Below are 19891 nucleotides of genomic sequence, written 5' to 3' on the forward strand. Positions count from 1 at the left end.
ATGAACGTGCCTTCAGGTCACCAAGAAAAAAAACTTTATTACCCATTTGGAATATTTTACCAGTGTTATGCTTTTGCACATTGCACAAGTCAAATGTACATAACAGAACTGCCATCATTGGTATTTACAAAGCAGTCGTATTGGAGATTGGTGCAGTGGAATGTGATTGAGAGCCTATGGAGAGGAGGAAGTGTTCAGCATGGCTGACATGCATTGAAGACTGTAGAAACAAGCTGAACATGTTCGAGACAGACACTGTGCTCAAAGCACCTGGGTGCAACTCAGTTTGCATGTGCTCAAGTGTTTAATATTCAGTTTTACCTAATAAATACTGAAATATTAACTTAAATCACAAGCTAAAGAAAGTTTGTCAAAATTTAACTTATACCCTAACCCTACTGAAAATGCTTTATATATTAGGAATTTAAGGTTAATGTAGGTGATCTGTATCTCAAACAAACTGCAGACCTAATATGACTGACGTGTAACAGATGAGAAAAACATAGCAAAATAGGCACATATGGCAGATAATACACAACTGTTACAGTAAGTTCTGTTCATTACACAAGACAGGAAAACATTACTGTCTTTTCCCCATCAAAAAAAAAAAAAAAAATCACTCTGAAAATCAAAAAGTGGACTCAGTCATTGCAACAAAAAAATAAGCGTTATTCACTCATCACAAAAAGTTGATAAAGTATAGCTTTGTTTTGCAAACTAAGATGAGCTGCATCTATGTAATGCTTATGTCCTTTCGCTATTGGTGTGCTGGAATTTGCAAGCATTGTGTCCCATGTTGGCAGAGCATGCAGAGGTGAAGGTAAACAACTGATAATGGTTTTAAACTGACTTTGTGCCTGAGGGGAAAACAAAAATCAAGCACACCAAATGAGCAAATATGCACACATTTGATGTAGTTCCTCCTCCGTAGCACTGTCTCTTAAACTTGGAAGGAAGCAGTTGCAGGTTTGTTTTAAAGCAGCCACATACAGCAGACTTGACCTAAACACACGACTCATTTATAGCAAAGCATACACACATTACACTGACTGAGCATGAGCATAATCCAAGTAAAACAATCAATACCAATCAAAGAAAGTACAATGTGATTACAAAGGAAAACAGGTTTATGCGAGTGTCGAGATGGACAGTTGGTCTAGGAAGGAAGCTGAGTCTGAAAGCAGAGAGTCTGTCAGGTTGGGGTTGTGTTTAAATGCTATAGGTTCCCCCATGTGTCCAGAGGAGGAAACTGTTCTAGACTGCCACTCTCCCTGTGCTCCTGCTCTCCCATGGTGAAGGTTAATCTGTACTGCAGCTGTACTTTCTCCTGCAGCACGCACACACACAGGATGGGAGAGGTGGGTTGATATATAGTTGAACATCCAGACAGCCTTGGCACTAATTCTTTTAAAAAGGGAACCTCCAATGTCTAGATAGTTAAAAATCTTTGCTTACCTTGTTTGGGTTTGCCAGCAGCAGGATCTGTGTGACAGCAGCAGGAGGAAGGATGGGGTTGAAAGCTGGGAGCTCTGTTCCTGATGGGGGCTGCAGCTTCACTGCCATAGTCTACAGTTGATAAATGAAAACAAATGGCTGCAGTGGTTAGGTAACAATGTCTTTACAAGATGAACCTTACATATAGGTACAGCTCTAAATCGAGAGTCATCTAATCGACTTTATCTAACGAAGGCCTTGAACCTTCTTACTGCTGACCTTTGGAGCCGTGGTCTGGAAGTTTATGTTGGTGACGGGGACAGGAGCAGATGACAGCATGGAGATGATCACCACCAGCACATCAGGACGAGACGGAGGCGAGTCACGAGCAAAGTGAAACAGAACCCGCAGACTGTGTCCATCAAACACAGTCACAGGTAACAGACTACCTGGAGAGGGAAAGGACAGAAAGATGGATAGAAAGCGTATCATAAATCTGTACTTCCAGATGGGCAGAAGCATAAAGCCATAAAGTTCACTTACTGGGCTTAATGGATTCTAGCGGTACAAAAACATCATTCAGGGTGACTTCTGCAGAAGGAGTCTCAGTGTGAGTCGGGGACATATCCAGCAACGTTGCTCCAAGGCTGGGCTGAGAGTTGAGGAGAGGTGAAGGATTTTCAGCGGCAAAGGTTGGGATGGGGTTTGGGGTGACGTTGGACCCAGACTTGCTCTGGAGATCTCTCAGAGTTGGTTTGGACTGCTGCTTGTCCCTAAAAGCAGAGAAATTAACAATTAATCTCTGTGTGCTTGTGCCCTTTTTTCCTACCTTTACAGTACAAATTGAAAAGAGCTTGAGACAAATTTGACTGCGTGGACTGTTAATAGTATTGAAAGGAGATACTGTCCACAATTTATTTTGAGTGGTTAAATTTAAAGATGTCAATTTCAAAAATTCCACTTTTACTAACTCCAGACTTGACTGATTGATGATTGATTCCTTCACTAACAATTGGGCAATGTTGGCAGTGCTGCAGTATTTAAACTTTTTAAAAGGTTGTTGCTAGGATCTTTTTTTGTCAGGTTGAAGTGCATAAGGAGACAAAACTTCTGAGGAGCATTTTGAGGCATGCAGGCAACCAAGAGTTAATAAAAACAACAGCCAGCATGAAAATGTGAGGAGTAAAGGTTGAAAGCAGATAGCAGTATGGAGTGCAGTGACTGTGTTCTCTGTGTCTAATATTTGGAAACTAGACAGAAATCCTTTACTAAGAGCAGTTGCTACTGCACTAATCTACTTTAATTACACATGTACACCAAGCAGACAAGCATATCAAACTAAAACTTACAAAATATTAGGGCTATCTTGAGGCTGTTTCCCACAGTTTTAGCAGTGATGTGACAGTGTTAGTTAAATACCATTTGACCTGCAGGCCCTCTGGAGGCAGGGACTGCTGCAGCAGTGTCTTTCCCAGGAGGTCCAGGTCGTCCAGGGCCGAGTTCCCAGGGCTGGAGACAGATGAAAGAGGCTGAGAGTGGGAGTGGGGTTCTGGACTGAGGAGGAGACTGGGTGCTGCTGGGATGTCTGCATCTATGCTGTCAGAGGACTGTAAGTAGAAAGTGAGTGTGTGAGAAAAATAGTGGTACAGATGTCTCGTTGATTATACTGAAGCAGCATTAAGAGCAATGATGTCCATTAACATGAATTTCAAAGAGAAGTTGCGTTTGACAAATGACATCAGTGTAAATCATACAAACTGTCACTGAACTGTCACAGTTATAATAATAAATGAATCCTCCCTCCGCTCACCTGGAAGGAGTCCCAGGCTGTGGAGTCCTCAGGCTGTGAGGGAGGGTTGGAAGTGTGTGTTCCTTCACTTAATCCTGTGAGAGGCACAAAATGACACTTTTCACAAGTTTTCTTTCCTTCCATTTTAAACTCCTAGATAACTCCACACAATCAATATCTTGCATACAAGTTGTTCCAACAATTGATGTGTGGGCTCTGTCGTGCTGTTACCGAGTGACATGAGCTCGTCGTCGAGGAGACTGATCCCCATTTCTTGCGAGGGGGCGTTGAGGCTGTCTGTTGGAGTGGGAAACTCTGGGAAGGACGGAGGCGACAGCGGTGATGTGTCGAGTCCTGACAGATCTAGCAGTGCCATCCCTCCTGTTAAAAACGGATTCAGGCCAATTCATTTCAAACTGACTAAAACAAAAACTAAGAACTTCTGAATCCACAAACATTTCTGCAATAAACATTTTTGTAGACTGCCAATTCTAAAACTAATCTATTAAGCACTCTTCATGTATTTCTTTGCTTCACCCACCTATTTGTTTCTGTGTGTTTAATGTGTTGTTGCCGTTTACTATCTCCCCCTTCACCTGCTGTTTGTACAGGTTGATGACATGAGTCAGGCTGTCGTTGGCCTGCAGGATCTCCGCTGTGGAAAGACGTGAGAAAATGCTCCTTAACTGTGTTCATAGTGGTGATATCCATCAGAACTGAGGTCTCTCCAGCAGGGTGGACTAGAGCTTAGAAACAGCGTTTATAAACTGGTGGATCAGAGCTAGTCTAGTTGATTATATGTATGTTTGTCCATGAACTGTATTGATCAATATTTTATAAGGAATTGCAAATGGCTCCAGAAACGTGACACAATTTCCTCACACACGATGAAAATGCACTGAGAATGAATTAAACTGAAAATGGCAGCACAGGATTTCTGCAGGACAAAGACACTTAATTTGTATTTGAAGAGCAGTATGCTGTGTGGTAACAATGATTTAACTTCAGGGTCAGGTTCAGGGTCCTGTTGGAGGCCTCGACGACAGAAGAAAGAAAACAGTTGAATGATGCGACAAATCAACATTTTGGGATTGTCTTTTGCTCTGCCTGACGAGGACTAATAGAGCTAAAAACATTTCTGCAGCAAATGAGGAGGGATCATTCCTTTTTTCTCCATTTACATGATATTTAATGGCAGAGGAATAAAAATAACACTCACCCAGAGCCTCGTCGTTGTCCTCTGTATCACTTGCCAGTCTGAACAGTGTAGGTCTCATTTTCTCACAGCGCTGGTACAGGTCCTGACCACACAAAACACACTATATTTAATACTTGAAATCAAGTTTCTGTCTGGTTTACCACTAGGTTATTGTTGTGTATACACTGAAGATTCTCTCTCTGATTAAAAGCATCTTGTCTTTCAGTTCACCTGTAGGAGTTCAGCGTTGCTCTGATTGCTGGCGGTGCTGTCATAGTCCTGCAGAAGCTGAGTCAGCAGATTAACACTCTCCTTCACCTCCTGAATGGCGTTCACCCGCTTTGACACCTTCTCTGCTCGCTTCTGATCCTACAACAGACAAGAGGAAAATTCACGAGTGGCACACATAGCAGGGTGTGACTACAAACACTGGCGATGTTTCATACATATACACAAGGCACAGATGTGGAAGTACAGCAAGGTGAGGGAGAGGCCATTAGACAAGTCTTGGGATAAGAGCAAAGAGCAGCTCCTATTACCCCCGAAATCAGGACAGATTTACTCTGAATTTCCTGCTGAATCACTCTGCCAGTGACACACAAAACCCCCCCAGGGCAACCAACCCAACCCTCATTCACTTAATGTTCCTGCCTTGACTGCAGCACTCTGGTGTTTTACTCCTTTTCTTAAAAAAAATAAAAAAATTAAAAAAAAATAAAAAAATCACACACACAAGACTACCTGTAGCATTAGAAAGTGGTGGTACACTTAATGTATAACAAAAGTGTGATTTATAAAAGGAGTGGGAAGGAGAAGGAAAGAGGTTTACCTCTTGGACCATTTCCTTGATGAGTTTGTTGGCGGCTTTGAGGTCCTCAGGGTGCGAGCTATTCAACAGGCGAGACAACATCTGACAAAGCAGACAGTCAGAGTTAACAAGGGGGAAAATGAGCAAATGGGCTTCATAAATCCCAAAAGGGGAGACAAGCACAATCATGAGCATGCACAGTGAGTAAGAAACCGGCTCAGATCACATTAATTCTCATGTTGGAAAGCATATTTTCAAATAACTGATTAATTTCTTTTGACAGACAAGTCTTTACCTTTGACTTCTCCTCGTCCTCAAAAATGGCATTCTTGGGTCTGGGTGGAGGGAGGTTCAGTAGTTTGTCAGGTGGTAGCTCTGGGTCTTGTTTAATAATACCTGATTTACAAAACACAGAATATGAACAAGCCAAGGAGTTAAATGCTTCCAATCATTATCACTGTAGTTATTATTAGTTGCTTTAGCCCTTATTACTTATTATCTTAAAAATGGACTTGGGCTGTAACCTTTAGTGCCTTATATATTTCCATTCATCTAATGGCAGATAGCCTCTTACCTTGTTTCTTCAGCATTTGATAGGCATCTGAGATCTTGGCCTCATCAGGTAACCCCAAAGTCCAGCTATAGATCAATTCCAAAACCTTCTTTTTTACTGGCTCTGGTGACCGTGAGCCCAGGTACTGAGTGGGCGATTGAGGACAACAACAGAGTGATTTACACACAACAGACGTGTTAAAAAAGATAAATAAATAAATAGCCTGTCTGAAAAACATAGATGCACTCAGAGAGACACTTGGAAAGTCTTACCTTTGGAGAAACTACTTTGATGAGTTCATTGAGAAAACGGAACTTGCCCACCTCACTGTGAAACCTTTTCCCGCAGTTTTTCATACACGTCTCCAGAACCTAGAATAGAAATACAATGCAAAAAATACAAATACAACGAAATCTGAAAAACAGCAACATCATGCTCTAAAAGGTATGCCTCTTCGAACGATTTAATATATAGTTAGACAAACAGTCAAGGTGAATTTAGGTTTGAGGACTGTTGCTTACTGTTAAATTACTGTATATTCCTGAGAATACAATCAGGAACACAGGCTCATTTGAAAACCTAACATCTACTACATATTTCTGGTTTAGGGATTGATGCATATGGCTTTCTGGAAGCCCATAGAAAATGTAGGACGAAATCTGCCATTTTATGCCAGTAAAAAGATATTTAATTTAGAAAAATGTATGTGCAAAAATGTGAATAAATGTAAATATCCCGTAGTAGAGTCTTAGAGTAGAAAAAACTGATGAGACATTAGCTCTGAAAATCAGGGTCATCAGTACTGAGGCAGCTACTTCTGACTAACAGATCCTGGTTCAGATCTGAACTCACCAGCAGGGCCTGCATGGCCTCCCACTCCTGTGGAGATTGGATCTTATGGGCCAGGAGCCTGGTGGCCAGCTGAGGTCTGTAACACAGGTCACAAACAATAGTGAATGTCTAGAGCACTGCAAGCAGCAGTTAAGGGCAAGTGAGCAAATTCAAGTGTGGTAAAGTGTGCTGCAAGTAGGCTGAGCAAGATATCAATATAGATTTTTTTTTTTTTTTTTTTTACTAATTTTCTTTTTTATCTGATTATTATTATTATTTTTTTTTTTAAATCAATTACTAAATCAGATTAACCCCATAATGATTTCTAAATTTATTGAGGACTGCTGAAAAATGTCAGGTCTATTTAATTTCCCATTATTATGCAGCTCAACATGACAAAAGTCAAACATTCAATTTTTAAAATATCTTTACAGGCCTAGTGTTCACAGATAAGTATGATTTGTACTCAGCACTAGAAGTCTTAAGTTGCAACATGCAACTAGTGAATTGAATACATGTTTTAGTGACAGTACACAGTTTAGTTAAAGGGGATTTCATTAATATTTTTTCTTTTCTTAGAAAAGATGACCACTACCACAGCCAGCTATTTATTAATCTTTAGGATTAATAAACTTGAATCAGCACCAACCAGACCATGTTTATGGTGGTTAGGATGTCCTCTTACCCCTCCAAATCATTGTTGAGCTGGTCACAGAAGGCATGGATGCTGCTCCAGTCTGTGTCTCTGTTAAGTGGGTTTGTGGCTCTGTCTGAAATGTTAGCAAATGGGATGTCAGACAACAGAGGTGATAGATGTTACTTCAGCTTTACTGCATTACAATACAATTCAACAGAACCACAAACTACAGCCTCCAAAATAACCATAAAGTTTAGTTAACACCTCTCTACAGCATTTCCAATACAAACATTATAACCTTCATGAACGCAGGATTTATTGCATAACTTTTGTTCTGTTTTTTTGTGTTTGTATTATTTTAACTAGGGGTAGCTAATAAACTGGCAACTGAGTGTATGTTGTTCATTTTCTCTTTTAGATTAAAAATTGAGTAAGAGCATCAATATTCATAACCTAAATATCTTTCATAGATCTATATATAATAGACAGAGATGGTGATGTATGTTCATGTTTTTCACATACAAAACTTTAATTAAGCGGTTAAGAAAGCCCAAGAAGGCTAACAGGCTTCTCGAGTGACTCCATGATTAAAATTCATTAAGTCTCTGCCACATAACCCCACCATGCCGACAAATATACAGGGCAGGTGCTAACAACGTTAGCTAGCTTACTGTCGGTAGTCGCACTGTCACAGTCTCGTCTAGAACTTTCTTACGAGGCCATAGCTTTGCCATAATCATAATCTAACCCCTGTGACTAAAAATAGAGACCCCATGATCTTGTCGCCCACTACCTAGTTGAGCTATCGTGCCGTAAAGCTAAAGCTACGCCTGGCTGTGTTGTGTGTTGACAGCTGGCGGGCACAGCAGCTCCGGGGCTCGGTTAGCATCCTGGATGTGACGGCAGGCTCTGAGTCCCCCCTACTGGGACACGCGCTGCTATGGTGAGCTGTCATCTCATCTACAACGACTCACGGATAATACTTTATGTGTGTCCGAGTCTCCAGACAACACTGGCTCGGTAGAATAAGTTTAAAAATACTCACTGATACGAGACTCTAAACTCTCCGCATCCGGCGGTGTAGCCATCACAGCGAGATTTATGTGGTACGTAAGTCTCGCGAGGGACGCAGACAGGCACGTAGCAGCGACAGAGACGCAGAACTCGAGTGGATAGAAAGACAATTTTCAAATTTAAAACATATTTTTTAAGATATTTGTCTAATCCTTATATACAGTATGGAAATGTTCTGCCTTACTGTATGTCTTAAATGTTTTTGATATGCGTATGTATGAAATTTGCTCCTGGTGTACAATAAATGATAATGATAATAACATAACATTGTTATCTTTTAAACTAACGTCTTCATCACGGTTACCATAGTGTTCGTCCAAATTATTTTGTGAGTTTTATATGCCAAGTCAACGCCAGTGTCCATGAAAACATCACCAAATATTGCATTTTAGCCACAAAAGATAATATAACAATTTGAATGGAAATAACCATTCTAACAAATCAATTTCTATGAATCAAAGAGCTGCGTCAAACGAGAAAACAGAACCATACCGGAAGTAGAATTCCTTCTAAATGAAAGCGGACGATTTGGGGATTGGTGTGGCCACCAACATATATCTATGAAGACAGTTACATTAGAGACATTTAGTTTTTCATTAGTTTTATCACTTAACATGTCGCATTTCGTCTCTTAGTTTTTTTTGCTGCAAGACTCGAAAGGTTAATGCTGCTGTACTTTTATTTAACTTGTTTCACCGGAAGTACTTTTTTAAACAATGGCTTACTTTACTGACGACTAACAAAACCTTCCTGAAATAACAATGTGTTGTCCAAACATTATAAAATAATATTGTAGCCTAAAACTGAATATGCTCACATAAAATTCTATTAATATTTTGTAACATCAGATCCGTTCATTGATCAAAAATAGCAAGAACTGGGAGGGAGAATTCAAATGAGCAAATGGCCTGTTTTAATGAAGCTGTAATGCGTCGAAGTTTTGATTTAAAATCATTTATTATATTTGGCTGTCACGCAGTAGAGAGAAAAAGAATGTAACGTCTTCAGAGAAATAACCATGTAACCAGAAACCTCCCCTTCCTAATTATAGAGAAGCAGCGGCTCTGTGTCTCCCTCCAGCGGCAGCTATTGTGCATTTCACTGAATGTGGAGCACACCAAGGAGGACTACGACAAGTAACGGGATTTGATTTTAATTTACACCCCCTTCTATCAAATCGACCATGAGTCGTCGGAGCACTGCAGATGTTTGGACGACAGTTCACTACATTCAGACGCTCGTTGGTGGTTTGTGGTGAAAAGTTACATTGTGTTGCCGTGAGTGAGGGAAACCGTTTGAGACTTTAGTTGTGGCTGGAAACACTGAAACAATGTAAAATCGCTTTACATGCGCAGACACCTTCGTTTTTATTTGACAAAGCAACATAACGGGATAATGTGACTTCCTTCCTTCCTGCTGCTTCATCAACACGTTTGACCGCAGGTTTTCTGTAAAAAAAAAAAAGGTTGTTGCAAGGGTAGTAGATACTCGTTTCCTGTTTTCTCCAAAAAGCAAAACCTGCCCAGCTTTATTTGATCTCCTCTAACTTACAACGTGCCATGTTCACCCAGCCCACATGTCAAATCTCACACAAGAAATGGCAACACCGAAGGAGTTACGAGAGTGGTGCCGCGTCACATGCGCATATTACCCCAATGTGGAAATAAAGAACATGTCAACCTCATTCAGGGATGGACTCGCATTTTGCGCCATCATCCACAAACACCGGCCTGACTTGATGTAAGTAGACCAGTAGTTTCATAGAGCTGTGTTGGCTGTGCAAACTCATGCTCAGCCAGATGGACAGTGAGGTGTTATTATTATTATTTCCCTAGTGATCCTGGCCTAATCGGCAGGTGTGCTGCATGACGAGGACATTTCTAACATTGTAAACACATTGTTTGTCCTTGTCTGGTTTTGGGGTCCTGTCCTGAGATTTAACTGTCTTCTTGACTGGAGCTGCTTCAGATTGACTAACGTGCTGTCAAATCTGGAGCAGAGCCGGACCTGCGAGCTGTAGCCTACTAATCTGCTCTCCTTTCCTTAATCTCTCTCTGTCTCTCTGCTTAACCTTTTCTTGTCCAGTTTAATGGGATTAGTTGGTTTGTTTTTACCTTTTACATACAACGATTGAACTGGAATCATCTCATTTAATTTCTGATCTTGAACTGCATTTTGCTTGTGCAGTGCTTTATGTCTGTGTTTAACCGTCATTCACCAATGGGCAGCTGTTCTTGTTTGTTTGTGATTTGGTCTTTCCATCATCAGTTACTCAATCTGTCCTGTTGGTGTTTTTCTCACCTTGCTCCAGAGATTTCAGCTCCCTCTCCAAAGATAATGTCTATCAAAATAACAAACTGGTGAGTCATTTCCATCTATGTTTGCACAGACTAACACAAAAAACTTCTGGGTCATTTGTATTTATGCAACTAATTTTTTTTTACAGTCCTCTACCTTCATTCTGTGTTATCTCTGTAGGCATTTAAAATTGCAGAGACAAAGCTGGGCATCTCTGCATTGCTGGACCCAAACGACATGGTTTCCACCAAGGTGCCTGATTGTTTGAGCGTCATCACCTACCTTTCCCAGTACTACTACTTCTTCAACAGGAAGTCTTATGGTGTGTTGAGTATAATCTCTCTTTTCTGTTTTAGAGCTCTTTATCAGATGCTTTTATTCATAGTTACTTGCAGCAAATCATCAAACAGATTTATTGTCTTGCTCAAAGGCACTTCATCAAGGTACATGATTAATGAAGGACACTAACAGGTTCCTAGGATTATATCTGAATTTTTTGGGCTCTTTACAAGATATACAGATTCATGCCCCTCAAGGAATCAGCTTTTTCGCCTCGCTAGTTCGCCTGCTTTATTACCAGTATTTTGGGTGCACTGTTATCCTTTACTCTTGACATCCTGTGAATAAAATCTTCAGACAGCCCTCACCCCTCCTCTACTCAAAGCAAGACACACACATAATTGTCCTAAAGTTCTCGTTTGTCAAACTGTGCTCCATTTGCATGTCTTCTCTTGACTTTGCAGCAGGTCTTGCCAGTTTGAGGCCATCACATGTCACTGTCTTAAACAATCTCACAAAGAATAAAACTCCTGATGGTCTGAAACTCCAGAAGGTAATTGCTTTAAATTGTCATTTTAACGCATGTACTGTATACTCCCAATGTGAACGCACCTGTTTTTGCATTCTCCTTGTCATCTCAGCTGCTGGGTTAACAGTCTTCATTCCTGGTTTCTCTTCAATGTTCAGAGTTCGACTGGTCTGGAAACCAGCAGAGAAGATCGTTTATCCAACACAAGGCCACGAACAGTGTGTAATTTGTGCTTTAAGCCTGTCCATCTCATACAGAGACATTTGATTGACGGAAAGGTCTACCATCGCAGCTGTTTCAGGTAACAGCACAGTTCACAAGGTAACAGCAGCTAAATTTGTTTTGCTTCTGTTAGGGTCTGGATCCAGACTGTGTGTAGATCTGGTTGAGACAGACTGCAGTTCACACATAAGAATGCATTTCACATGTGATTCAAGTGACCACTGTGATCGTATTTGACATCCATACTCTTTCAGCTTGAGAAGGCAACTGTTTTTTAGTTATTTACTACATCGCTGCAGGTTAGTTATGGGATTACCTTTTTTCTGTTAATATGTGTTAAGGATGCTTTTACAGCAACACATTCCATGTTTGTCTTTCAGGTGCAAAGTGTGCCACAACACTCTTTTACCGGAGTCTTACACACAGGGAAGTGAGGCTTGCTCCTTTATCTGCACTCACCACATAACAGACAGTAAAAGTACTCGTGTTGACCTCAGTCAGCAAATTGGATCGACTGAGAATCGGTCCAAATGTAAGCTTCAGGCAGGTTATTTTTCTCTGAGTGGATTGGCTATCTCCAGCATCCCTCATTACACTAAGAAAACAGAGTCACAGGACAGACTGGTTTGTAAAACACCAGAGACAGAGGGGAAAGAAAGGCAACAGAGGAGCAGAGAGGTGAAAGACAGAGAAAACGGAGACTACACTGTTGGACTGAACAGCGTGGTACAGAAGCCAGCGCCTCCTCATCTTCCCGCACCCAGCGTTAAAGACAGGACCATTGAAGAAGCCAGAAAAGCTGGACCTGCACCCATTCTGGCAGACAGCAAGATACGACAGGAAGCGACAAAGACCCAAGAGCCCTCTGAGCTCTCTTCACCGTGTGCACAAGTGACAGCAGGAAGTAGTCGGCCGGTTCCAGCACCCAGGCGAATGTTAGGCTCTTCTGTAGTCCCTGTTCCTGCACCCAGGACCAAAACCTCCCAGACTGCAGGTAAATAGGCACTCTATTATTTTACTGCAGTGGCTCAGTTTTTGTTTTAATTACTCTCTGTTTGTATGTATGTTGATGTTAAGTCCGTGACCATCTCTTCTCTTTCATGACTGAGTGAAAAAAACATGAGTGAATTCATTTTTGTTTTTCTCCCGGTTTCTCTGCACAGACATTTCATCCAACCCAAATAAATGTTCACCCAATCCATCTCACATGTAAGTGTACAGAAAATGTCTGTTCTCTGCTTGCCTTTGGCACAGACCTTAAGCTCTCTCCTGTATTTCTCTTGAATATGTTATATTTTCAAACATCTCTTTTCTTTAACTCATTTAACCTTACAGCTACGAATTTATTAAATATTGACAATAATCAGAATAATTATAAAAACATTTGAATATATCCTATATGAAGAATTTCCATGGTTAAACAATTTTAAAATACAACCAATCACATAAAATCAGAATTTTTTTATGTGATACAATTTTATCACATAAAAGGAGTTTCATAAAAAGTGTGATAATAATAATAAAAGGAAATAATGACTAATTTCCTCAGAAGTCCTTCCTCACTTGTGGAGTCATCTCTTAAAGCACCTTTCGTCTTTCCCCCTGTAGCACCAGCCAAACCAGTGGTAGCCCTAAAGTGAAAACCAACCATCCATGGCTGGCCATCGTACATCCCGGACCCTGGACTCAGCTGCCTCCCGCTCCAGCTCCAGTACCCACTCCTCGATCCAAATCTGTCTCTAAACTGCAGAGGTCATGGTACAGACCCAGAGAGCCTCCTCCCAATCCATTTGGAGAGGATGTGGATGGGGATACTCAGGAAGAGGGCAGAGCTGTCCATTCAGGGAATGGTGGCAATCTGACAGATAAATCAGAGGACGCAGCTACTGCGGTTTGTTCAAGTGATGCCGAACAAACCGCAGGCTTCAAAGAGGCTGGCGGAGTTGCAGTACCTGTCCCAGCAGAGGGAGTGGGTGCAGTTATGAACACAGTGGGAGCTTCAAGTGAACCAGTTGGAGATACTAGTCAAATTAGTATATCAGATTTGGATGAAACAGGAAGTTCACTACCTGATGTGACTGAAGCAGCAGCAGGGCCGCATGCCACTTCAGATGAAGCACAGAGTCACACTTTACCCAGGAGCCTTTCTGTGCCAGCTATCTGTGCCACATTTGCCAAATGTGACTTGACAGAGGCAAATGAATCTGATCAGGTCACGTCATGTCAAAGTAAGGTATGAATAAAGATAATGGCGAATTATTGATAATGATATCTAATATGAACGTTTTCTTCTGCAGTTACAGACTCATAACCACAATACTTATGGATTGCTAATGCTATGTAAACACATCAGGTTAAGCAGTGTCTGTCATGACTTTAACTCAACAAGACAATAATATATAATATAAACTGCCCTTCAATTTTCCATTTTTAGCTGGCCTGCAAAGAGAATCCTTTTGATCGAAACCCTGCTATGCCCAAATCAAAGACTTTTCAGTCCCTCTCATCTACACGGGCCCCTGCCCCTGGACATGGCTTCCCGCTCATCAAGAGGAAGGTACAATAGCTCTAGAACTCAAAAGGCAACTAACAATAAAAATAACTCAATAAATGTTTATACTAATTGATATGTTTACTGTTCTAAATGCATATTGACATATTGCCGCCCAAAAAGCAAAAATTTGAACGACTTTCAGATTTGCATCCACGTCATCATGTTCAGCCTTAATAGAAGAATTCGATATGTTATTATGTTGACATGTTTAAAACGCAATGATTATTTTATCGCTCATCACAAGGTTCAGTCATTAGGGCTTACATGTAAATTGTTCTGGTGTAAATTCATACTTGGTTTTGCAGAAATTATGCATAGCATTTTAGGAGTGAGATATTACTGAGTTTTAGTCTTATGTGTTGCTTGACAGGTGCAGACGGACCAGAATGTTTCTACAGAAGACCTGCTGGTGGAGATTAGAGAACTGCATAAACATCTGGAGGCACTGGAACAAAGAGGAGTCGAACTGGAGAGGAATCTGAGAGACTGCAAGAATGGTTCACCAAATTGTTCCTACTGGTTCTAGACAAAATCACTGTTGCACAATGCAGTGTGCGTAAATACTAACCATGTAATAGTGATGTTTATATCGATGTTATATCTCTGGCCCCTCCTTTTATTTCAGATAAAGAGGAGGAACAAATGCTAATGGAGTGGTTCTCTCTTATCCAGGAGAAACATGTTCTGGTGCACAGAGATACGGAGCTGGTTTATCTGTAAGTAGATCAGACTAGGACATTGATTTTGCTCTGGTAATGAGTTGTATGTGCAATAAGTTTTTTATTTCCACTGCAGTGTACTCTGCATCCAAAAGGTTCCGTGAGTGTAGTGATAATTCTTGAATTTTACACACATTTTGTGTTGTGCCTTTTCCCAGGACAAAGCAGCAGAAGTTAGAGGAGAGACAGGCAGATGTGGAGTATGAGCTCAGGTGTCTCCTTAATAAACCAGGTCAGTGTGTTACTGTGTGCTTCACTTTGTCACTTTTTGCAGCTCACATATCTGACAATAATAACAATTATTTATCTCAGTAACCAGGGGCATTGCTGGGGGGCTCTGGAATGAATCAGGGATCAGTAATCCTTGAACCAGGGGCCTATTTAATCTTATAATCAATAGGCCCAACATTTCTAGTTTCACCCTTAACTATACCACTTTTCTGATGTGGGCATAAAGAGCTTCACAATTAAAATCACTCATACACACTATCTATGACATTCTTATAGAAAGAACAACAAGTTGGCTCATAACAGAAGACACAGACAAATGAGAATTCTTATAAAAGCAAATTGTTCCAAAGGTTTAAATTGTCTGGTTCTGTGAGTTTTACCTACAAATAAATCAGAAACCTCACTGGGCACAGTTTCCTGAATGTGAAGGAGTGATTTGCAGTGCTGGGTTTTGCTATATGTTACACACCGTCATCTTCACATTCAGAAAGTGACTGGAATCAGGAAGATCGAGGTCAAGAGCAGCAGCTGATGGATGAGCTGGTCGCCATCATCGAACAGAGGAACGAGATCATCAGCAACTTGGACCAGGACAGGCAGAGGTGCGCATAAAAACAACAACAACAACAACAAAAAAAAATACAATACATGGTGCTTTCACATGCATAGATTTTTATGTTAAAAAGTATAAATGTAACTTTGTTTTTCTGATTAGGGAAAGAGAAGAAAATACACTTTTGGAAGCCATGATGAAGAACAAAGGTGAGAAAATTACTTTTTATATCAAAAAGTCCCACTTAAAAATAGCCTTTTACATACTGTTGTGTGTCTTAGTCTGCTCTCTGCTTATGAAGAAGGCAGAGCAAAGTTAGCCTTGGATTCTCTGAAACACATTAATGCTCTATAAAACACTCATGCTTGCTTATAAAAACGTTTGAAAATGGTCACCCATGTTTTACTGCACATAAACTGTGATATCTCTCCTCAGAGTTCCAGAAAGAAGGACTAAAAGAGCTAAAGAAGTCAAAAGGAAGGTTCAAGCCCACAAAAGTTTTTAAGATGCTGAGACGAGACTCCATGGATAAAAACAGCTGAAGTACTATGACTGCAGAAACTCTCATAGACAACTCATTTATACTTTGAGATGATAAATATGAAAAAGTGTTGTGGAAAAGTGGAAGATGATCATCATATGAAACAGTTTGTTAATTTTATGTTGAATAGCAGCTCTGTGGCATAGACAAAATGAATGAATCATTTTCTCAGTGCAAATGATTCTGTGTTGTACATTTTCTCTTCCATCTTTCATTACTTGCCCTATCTCCTATCAATATTTCAGTTTTTTTATTTTATTTTATTACATACTTGTATTAGTTTAAGTATGCAATAAATATTTATTTGGGAAAGTTGTACGTCTTGTCTATGGAGAGGAATGCATATTTTTTTGATTGAACAACTTTTATTTCAAGCTGTTTGAGATGCAAAGTTATCTACTATGCTGAATAAAAGTTTGTAACCCAAATTAAGTGACGGGGAAGGCAGGTGGGCCAAGACACTACCCACCAATTAACTCCACAATGAAACAGGCAAATAAAATTTGACCCGTACCACAGTGGTTTTATTTAATTACATTAGACCAAAGAATGCTAGTTTTAACGTTTTGGGTTTTTTTATTAAACGGCAAGACAAGCGGAAAGAAAAACAAATGTTCCTTTTTTGCATCCGGAATATTTTCCAACGCACCAAGCCACCGGAAGTAGGAAGTTCTTAACGTTCATGGTTCATGTGGGTTCGGGTTTATGTTGACAACAAAAAGTCTCTCTGAACATTTTTTTTTTATAAGAAAGTATTCACATTCTATACGAGCTTCAAAATAAAACATGTCTGACAACGAAGATAAGTAAGTAACGACACACAGCTTTAACATGCTATATTAAGCCGCGTATTTACTACGACACAACGTGGTTGTTGTAACGTTAATGATATAAGTTAGCTAACTAACGTTTAGCCAGTTAGCCATCAGAAGTATGCATTATAAAATAATTGTGTATCTGTGGTCTTTGTGATAACTGTTTTGATGTCAAATTTGAAGCTTCGACGACGGAGACTTCGATGATGCCGAGGAGGATGAGGGATTAGATGACCTGGAAAACGCGGAAGATGTAAGTTCGCCGTTTAATTGTCATATATTGGATTTTCTAACTGGATTAAACAGACATTTAGCTTGTGTGTAACTTAGCAAGCCCTTTGCTATTTAATCGTATTTGTTTTTTGTCTCCACCGCGGCTCTGTGATAATGTAATTTGGTCCATATTCAATGAGTCCAAACCTGTTCGTTTTGCTCTTGTGAGCAGGAGGACCAGGAGAACGTGCAGATCCTGCCTGCAGGAGAGGGACAGCAGGCCAACCAAAAGAGGATCACAACACCGTATATGACTAAATATGAGAGAGCCAGAGTGCTGGGCACACGAGCTCTCCAGATAGCGTGAGTGTTTGTGTTGACCTACACACTGTGTCCTGGTGGTGTGACCACAATGTCCTGGTTTCAGATCTGGCCTCTGACCTTTGACCCTCTCAACACACGTTTTTAGGCTCTTGCCTTCCGTGTTCACTGTATTCCATGTGTCATGGAGGTGGAAGTGCTGTGTGTGAGGACAGAAACCTATGAACCACAATGCTGTTGTTAGTTTTATAGTCTATTTGTGCCACTAAGTGTCTGTGTTTTTTGTAAAAGACTGTGTATGTGTCTGTAATTACTAATTCCTCTGCTTCTTGTGTTTTGGTTTACTACTGTTTGGAAATTGTAAATACCAGTCGAAATACACCTGAGTCATCATATTCACTTACTGTTTCTCAAAAATGTTTTGTGCGTTAATTTCTTCTAAAAGGACAGATAATTACCCCTAAAGTTTTTCCATGTTATATAGATGTATATATTGAGATATTTAGTCAAACATATTGTGATATTTGAGTGCATCAATATCTGCCAGATTAAACTGCAAGGAAAGAATGGAAACAATGAGGTTCTGCTCTGTTAGATGACCAGTAAGAGCAGAACCAAATAAAATTCAACATCAATCAATAAAACTTTATTTGTATAGCAGCACCTTGACATCGACTTTTGTCTTTTGTAGGAGCTAGGTAAGGATCGAGGGCATGATCTGTCTGTGTGGCACTGGTCCTACCTTTTAATGTAATGAGCGTCATTACCCAGCCCTAAATGAATTACGGGAGGGTTTGGATGTTTGGAGGCAACGCTATTAGTTAGCTACTTACATATTGACTGTAATTTAGCATTTACTGTACCTGTCTATCTGCTGACAACAGGATGTGCGCTCCAGTCATGGTGGAGCTGGAGGGAGAAACGGACCCCTTGCAAATAGCCATGAAAGAGCTTAAGTAAGTGATAATTGTATAGTTTGAATGATCGGTAATGCTTTATAAAATTATATCATGGCTGCATCTTTAGTTTCTGTCTGGTCAATATTCTGTGATGTTGGGCTCTGTACTTCCCAGTGTCTTACCGTGAACTTTGTTTGTCCCCTCCAACAGGAGCAGAAAGATCCCCATCATCATCCGCAGGTACCTTCCTGATGGGAGTTATGAGGACTGGGGCTGTGACGAGCTCATCATAACTGATTAAACGTGTATCCAGTCTGCACTGACAAAACAATATATGCTGGTTCACACCCGCCATTGTATCAGGTCAGTCAGCTACACAAACCCAGAATTCCTAAGACGGACGCAATTATCACCCACCAGTTCATTGATCCACAGGTGACTCTGTAAATCGGTGAAATCAGAATACTTGAAACGTACTGAACAGACATTAGACTCATTCAAATCAAGCCAGTGTGTTGCTATAATCCTGTGATCTGACTTGTTACATTCTCAGTCTCATTGTGTGGTTGCATGTTACGCAACTCAAGTTAAAATCGAAGTTAGAATCTACAGTACTTTTTGTTTTAACAGCTGCATTATAACTTTGAGCCACAAGGGGGAAATGTAACTTAAGTCAAACATTTACTTTGTTTTACAAAATAATCCTGTGTTGTTATTGTTATTATTCCATTTGTTGTTTTGATGGAGAGAGGTGATTAGTGTAAAATAACTGTTTTATTGTTATTAATAAACTCTTTTGTAGAAAGGACCATGTCTCATTCATAACACTGATAATAACACTATGAACCACTAGAGGTGTTTGTAATGAGTTTGACGTTATGCTAATATACATGTCACAGGGATTTAACGGTATTATTATGCAATAAGCCACTTATACCTGAGCAAGTGGGACGTCCAGGTAAACTGAAGGAATTGGAAGAGTGTTATTTAGTTGCCCTGAACCTACAGTATGTCATATTGCTAAATCATATTTCAGGCTTAGAAGTTAATTAAGTCATTCTTCCATCGAGAAAAATAACATACTTTCTACAACACAATGCAACATCCTGTGGTTAATACCAGTTTGGAAAAGCTCACAGTGTCCAGTATTCGTATTAAGGTGTTGTTACAGCTTTAGTTTTAGTAGTATTGACTAAATATCCACTTAAGAGTCTACATGTCCACTTTTCGATGTGGCTAATGCAGCTTTGTGTGGCAAATGTTATCATGATTATTAGACTGCCACATGAAATCATTTCACAATGTTTCCAAATGAAGATTGTGCAGTTCAGCTATAGGCAGCTGTCTCTAACTCACAGATACAAAGGCAGCTACACAAGTAACTCCTATCATG

The 19891-nt window shown here is 40.2% G+C and overlaps 3 protein-coding genes across 8 annotated transcripts; 2 read left to right on the forward strand and 1 right to left on the reverse strand.

Moving 5' to 3' along the window:
- Positions 1–11: 11 nt before the first annotated feature.
- Positions 12–8970, reverse strand: LOC122868605 (ADP-ribosylation factor-binding protein GGA1-like). 3 transcript variants are annotated; one of them, XM_044180725.1, is made up of 17 exons: positions 8817–8970; positions 8296–8413; positions 6635–6710; positions 6055–6153; positions 5804–5927; positions 5525–5625; positions 5251–5331; positions 4653–4790; positions 4443–4524; positions 3765–3878; positions 3455–3604; positions 3245–3318; positions 2854–3041; positions 1978–2207; positions 1714–1883; positions 1456–1566; positions 12–1327 (listed from the first exon to the last, which is right to left on the reverse strand). In XM_044180725.1, the coding sequence occupies exons 1-17, from the start codon at positions 8938–8940 to the stop codon at positions 1217–1219; spliced, it is 2091 nt and encodes a 696-aa protein (XP_044036660.1). In that variant the 5' UTR covers positions 8941–8970; the 3' UTR covers positions 12–1216. The 3 variants fall into 3 exon arrangements, with proteins under 3 accessions (XP_044036660.1, XP_044036661.1, XP_044036662.1); XM_044180726.1 differs by lacking the exon at positions 8817–8970 and adding an exon at positions 8509–8611; XM_044180727.1 differs by lacking the exon at positions 8817–8970 and adding an exon at positions 7299–7383 and having other exon boundaries at positions 8296–8427.
- LOC122868603 (MICAL-like protein 1) lies at positions 7390–16547 on the forward strand. Of its 4 annotated transcripts, XM_044180719.1 has the most exons (16): positions 7390–8193; positions 9896–10064; positions 10636–10684; positions 10803–10944; positions 11366–11454; positions 11589–11731; positions 12033–12646; positions 12816–12861; positions 13261–13885; positions 14087–14209; positions 14577–14703; positions 14832–14922; positions 15084–15157; positions 15644–15758; positions 15872–15918; positions 16145–16547. In XM_044180719.1, the coding sequence occupies exons 2-16, from the start codon at positions 9901–9903 to the stop codon at positions 16249–16251; spliced, it is 2556 nt and encodes an 851-aa protein (XP_044036654.1). In that variant the 5' UTR covers positions 7390–8193; positions 9896–9900; the 3' UTR covers positions 16252–16547. The 4 variants fall into 4 exon arrangements, with proteins under 4 accessions (XP_044036654.1, XP_044036656.1, XP_044036657.1 ...); XM_044180721.1 differs by lacking the exon at positions 7390–8193 and having other exon boundaries at positions 9049–10064; positions 11369–11454; XM_044180722.1 differs by lacking the exons at positions 7390–8193; positions 10636–10684 and having other exon boundaries at positions 9052–10064.
- Positions 16548–16891: 344 nt separating this feature from the next.
- Positions 16892–19306, forward strand: polr2f (RNA polymerase II, I and III subunit F). Its single transcript, XM_044180769.1, has 5 exons — positions 16892–17056; positions 17249–17318; positions 17511–17641; positions 18484–18555; positions 18709–19306. Exons 1-5 carry the CDS (start codon positions 17037–17039, stop codon positions 18797–18799), a joined length of 384 nt encoding a protein of 127 aa, XP_044036704.1. The 5' UTR covers positions 16892–17036; the 3' UTR covers positions 18800–19306.
- The last annotated feature ends 585 nt before the right edge of the window (positions 19307–19891 follow it).

Source organism: Siniperca chuatsi, linkage group LG21 (genome assembly GCF_020085105.1).
Source record: "Siniperca chuatsi isolate FFG_IHB_CAS linkage group LG21, ASM2008510v1, whole genome shotgun sequence".
NCBI classification, from domain to species: domain Eukaryota; kingdom Metazoa; phylum Chordata; class Actinopteri; order Centrarchiformes; family Sinipercidae; genus Siniperca; species Siniperca chuatsi.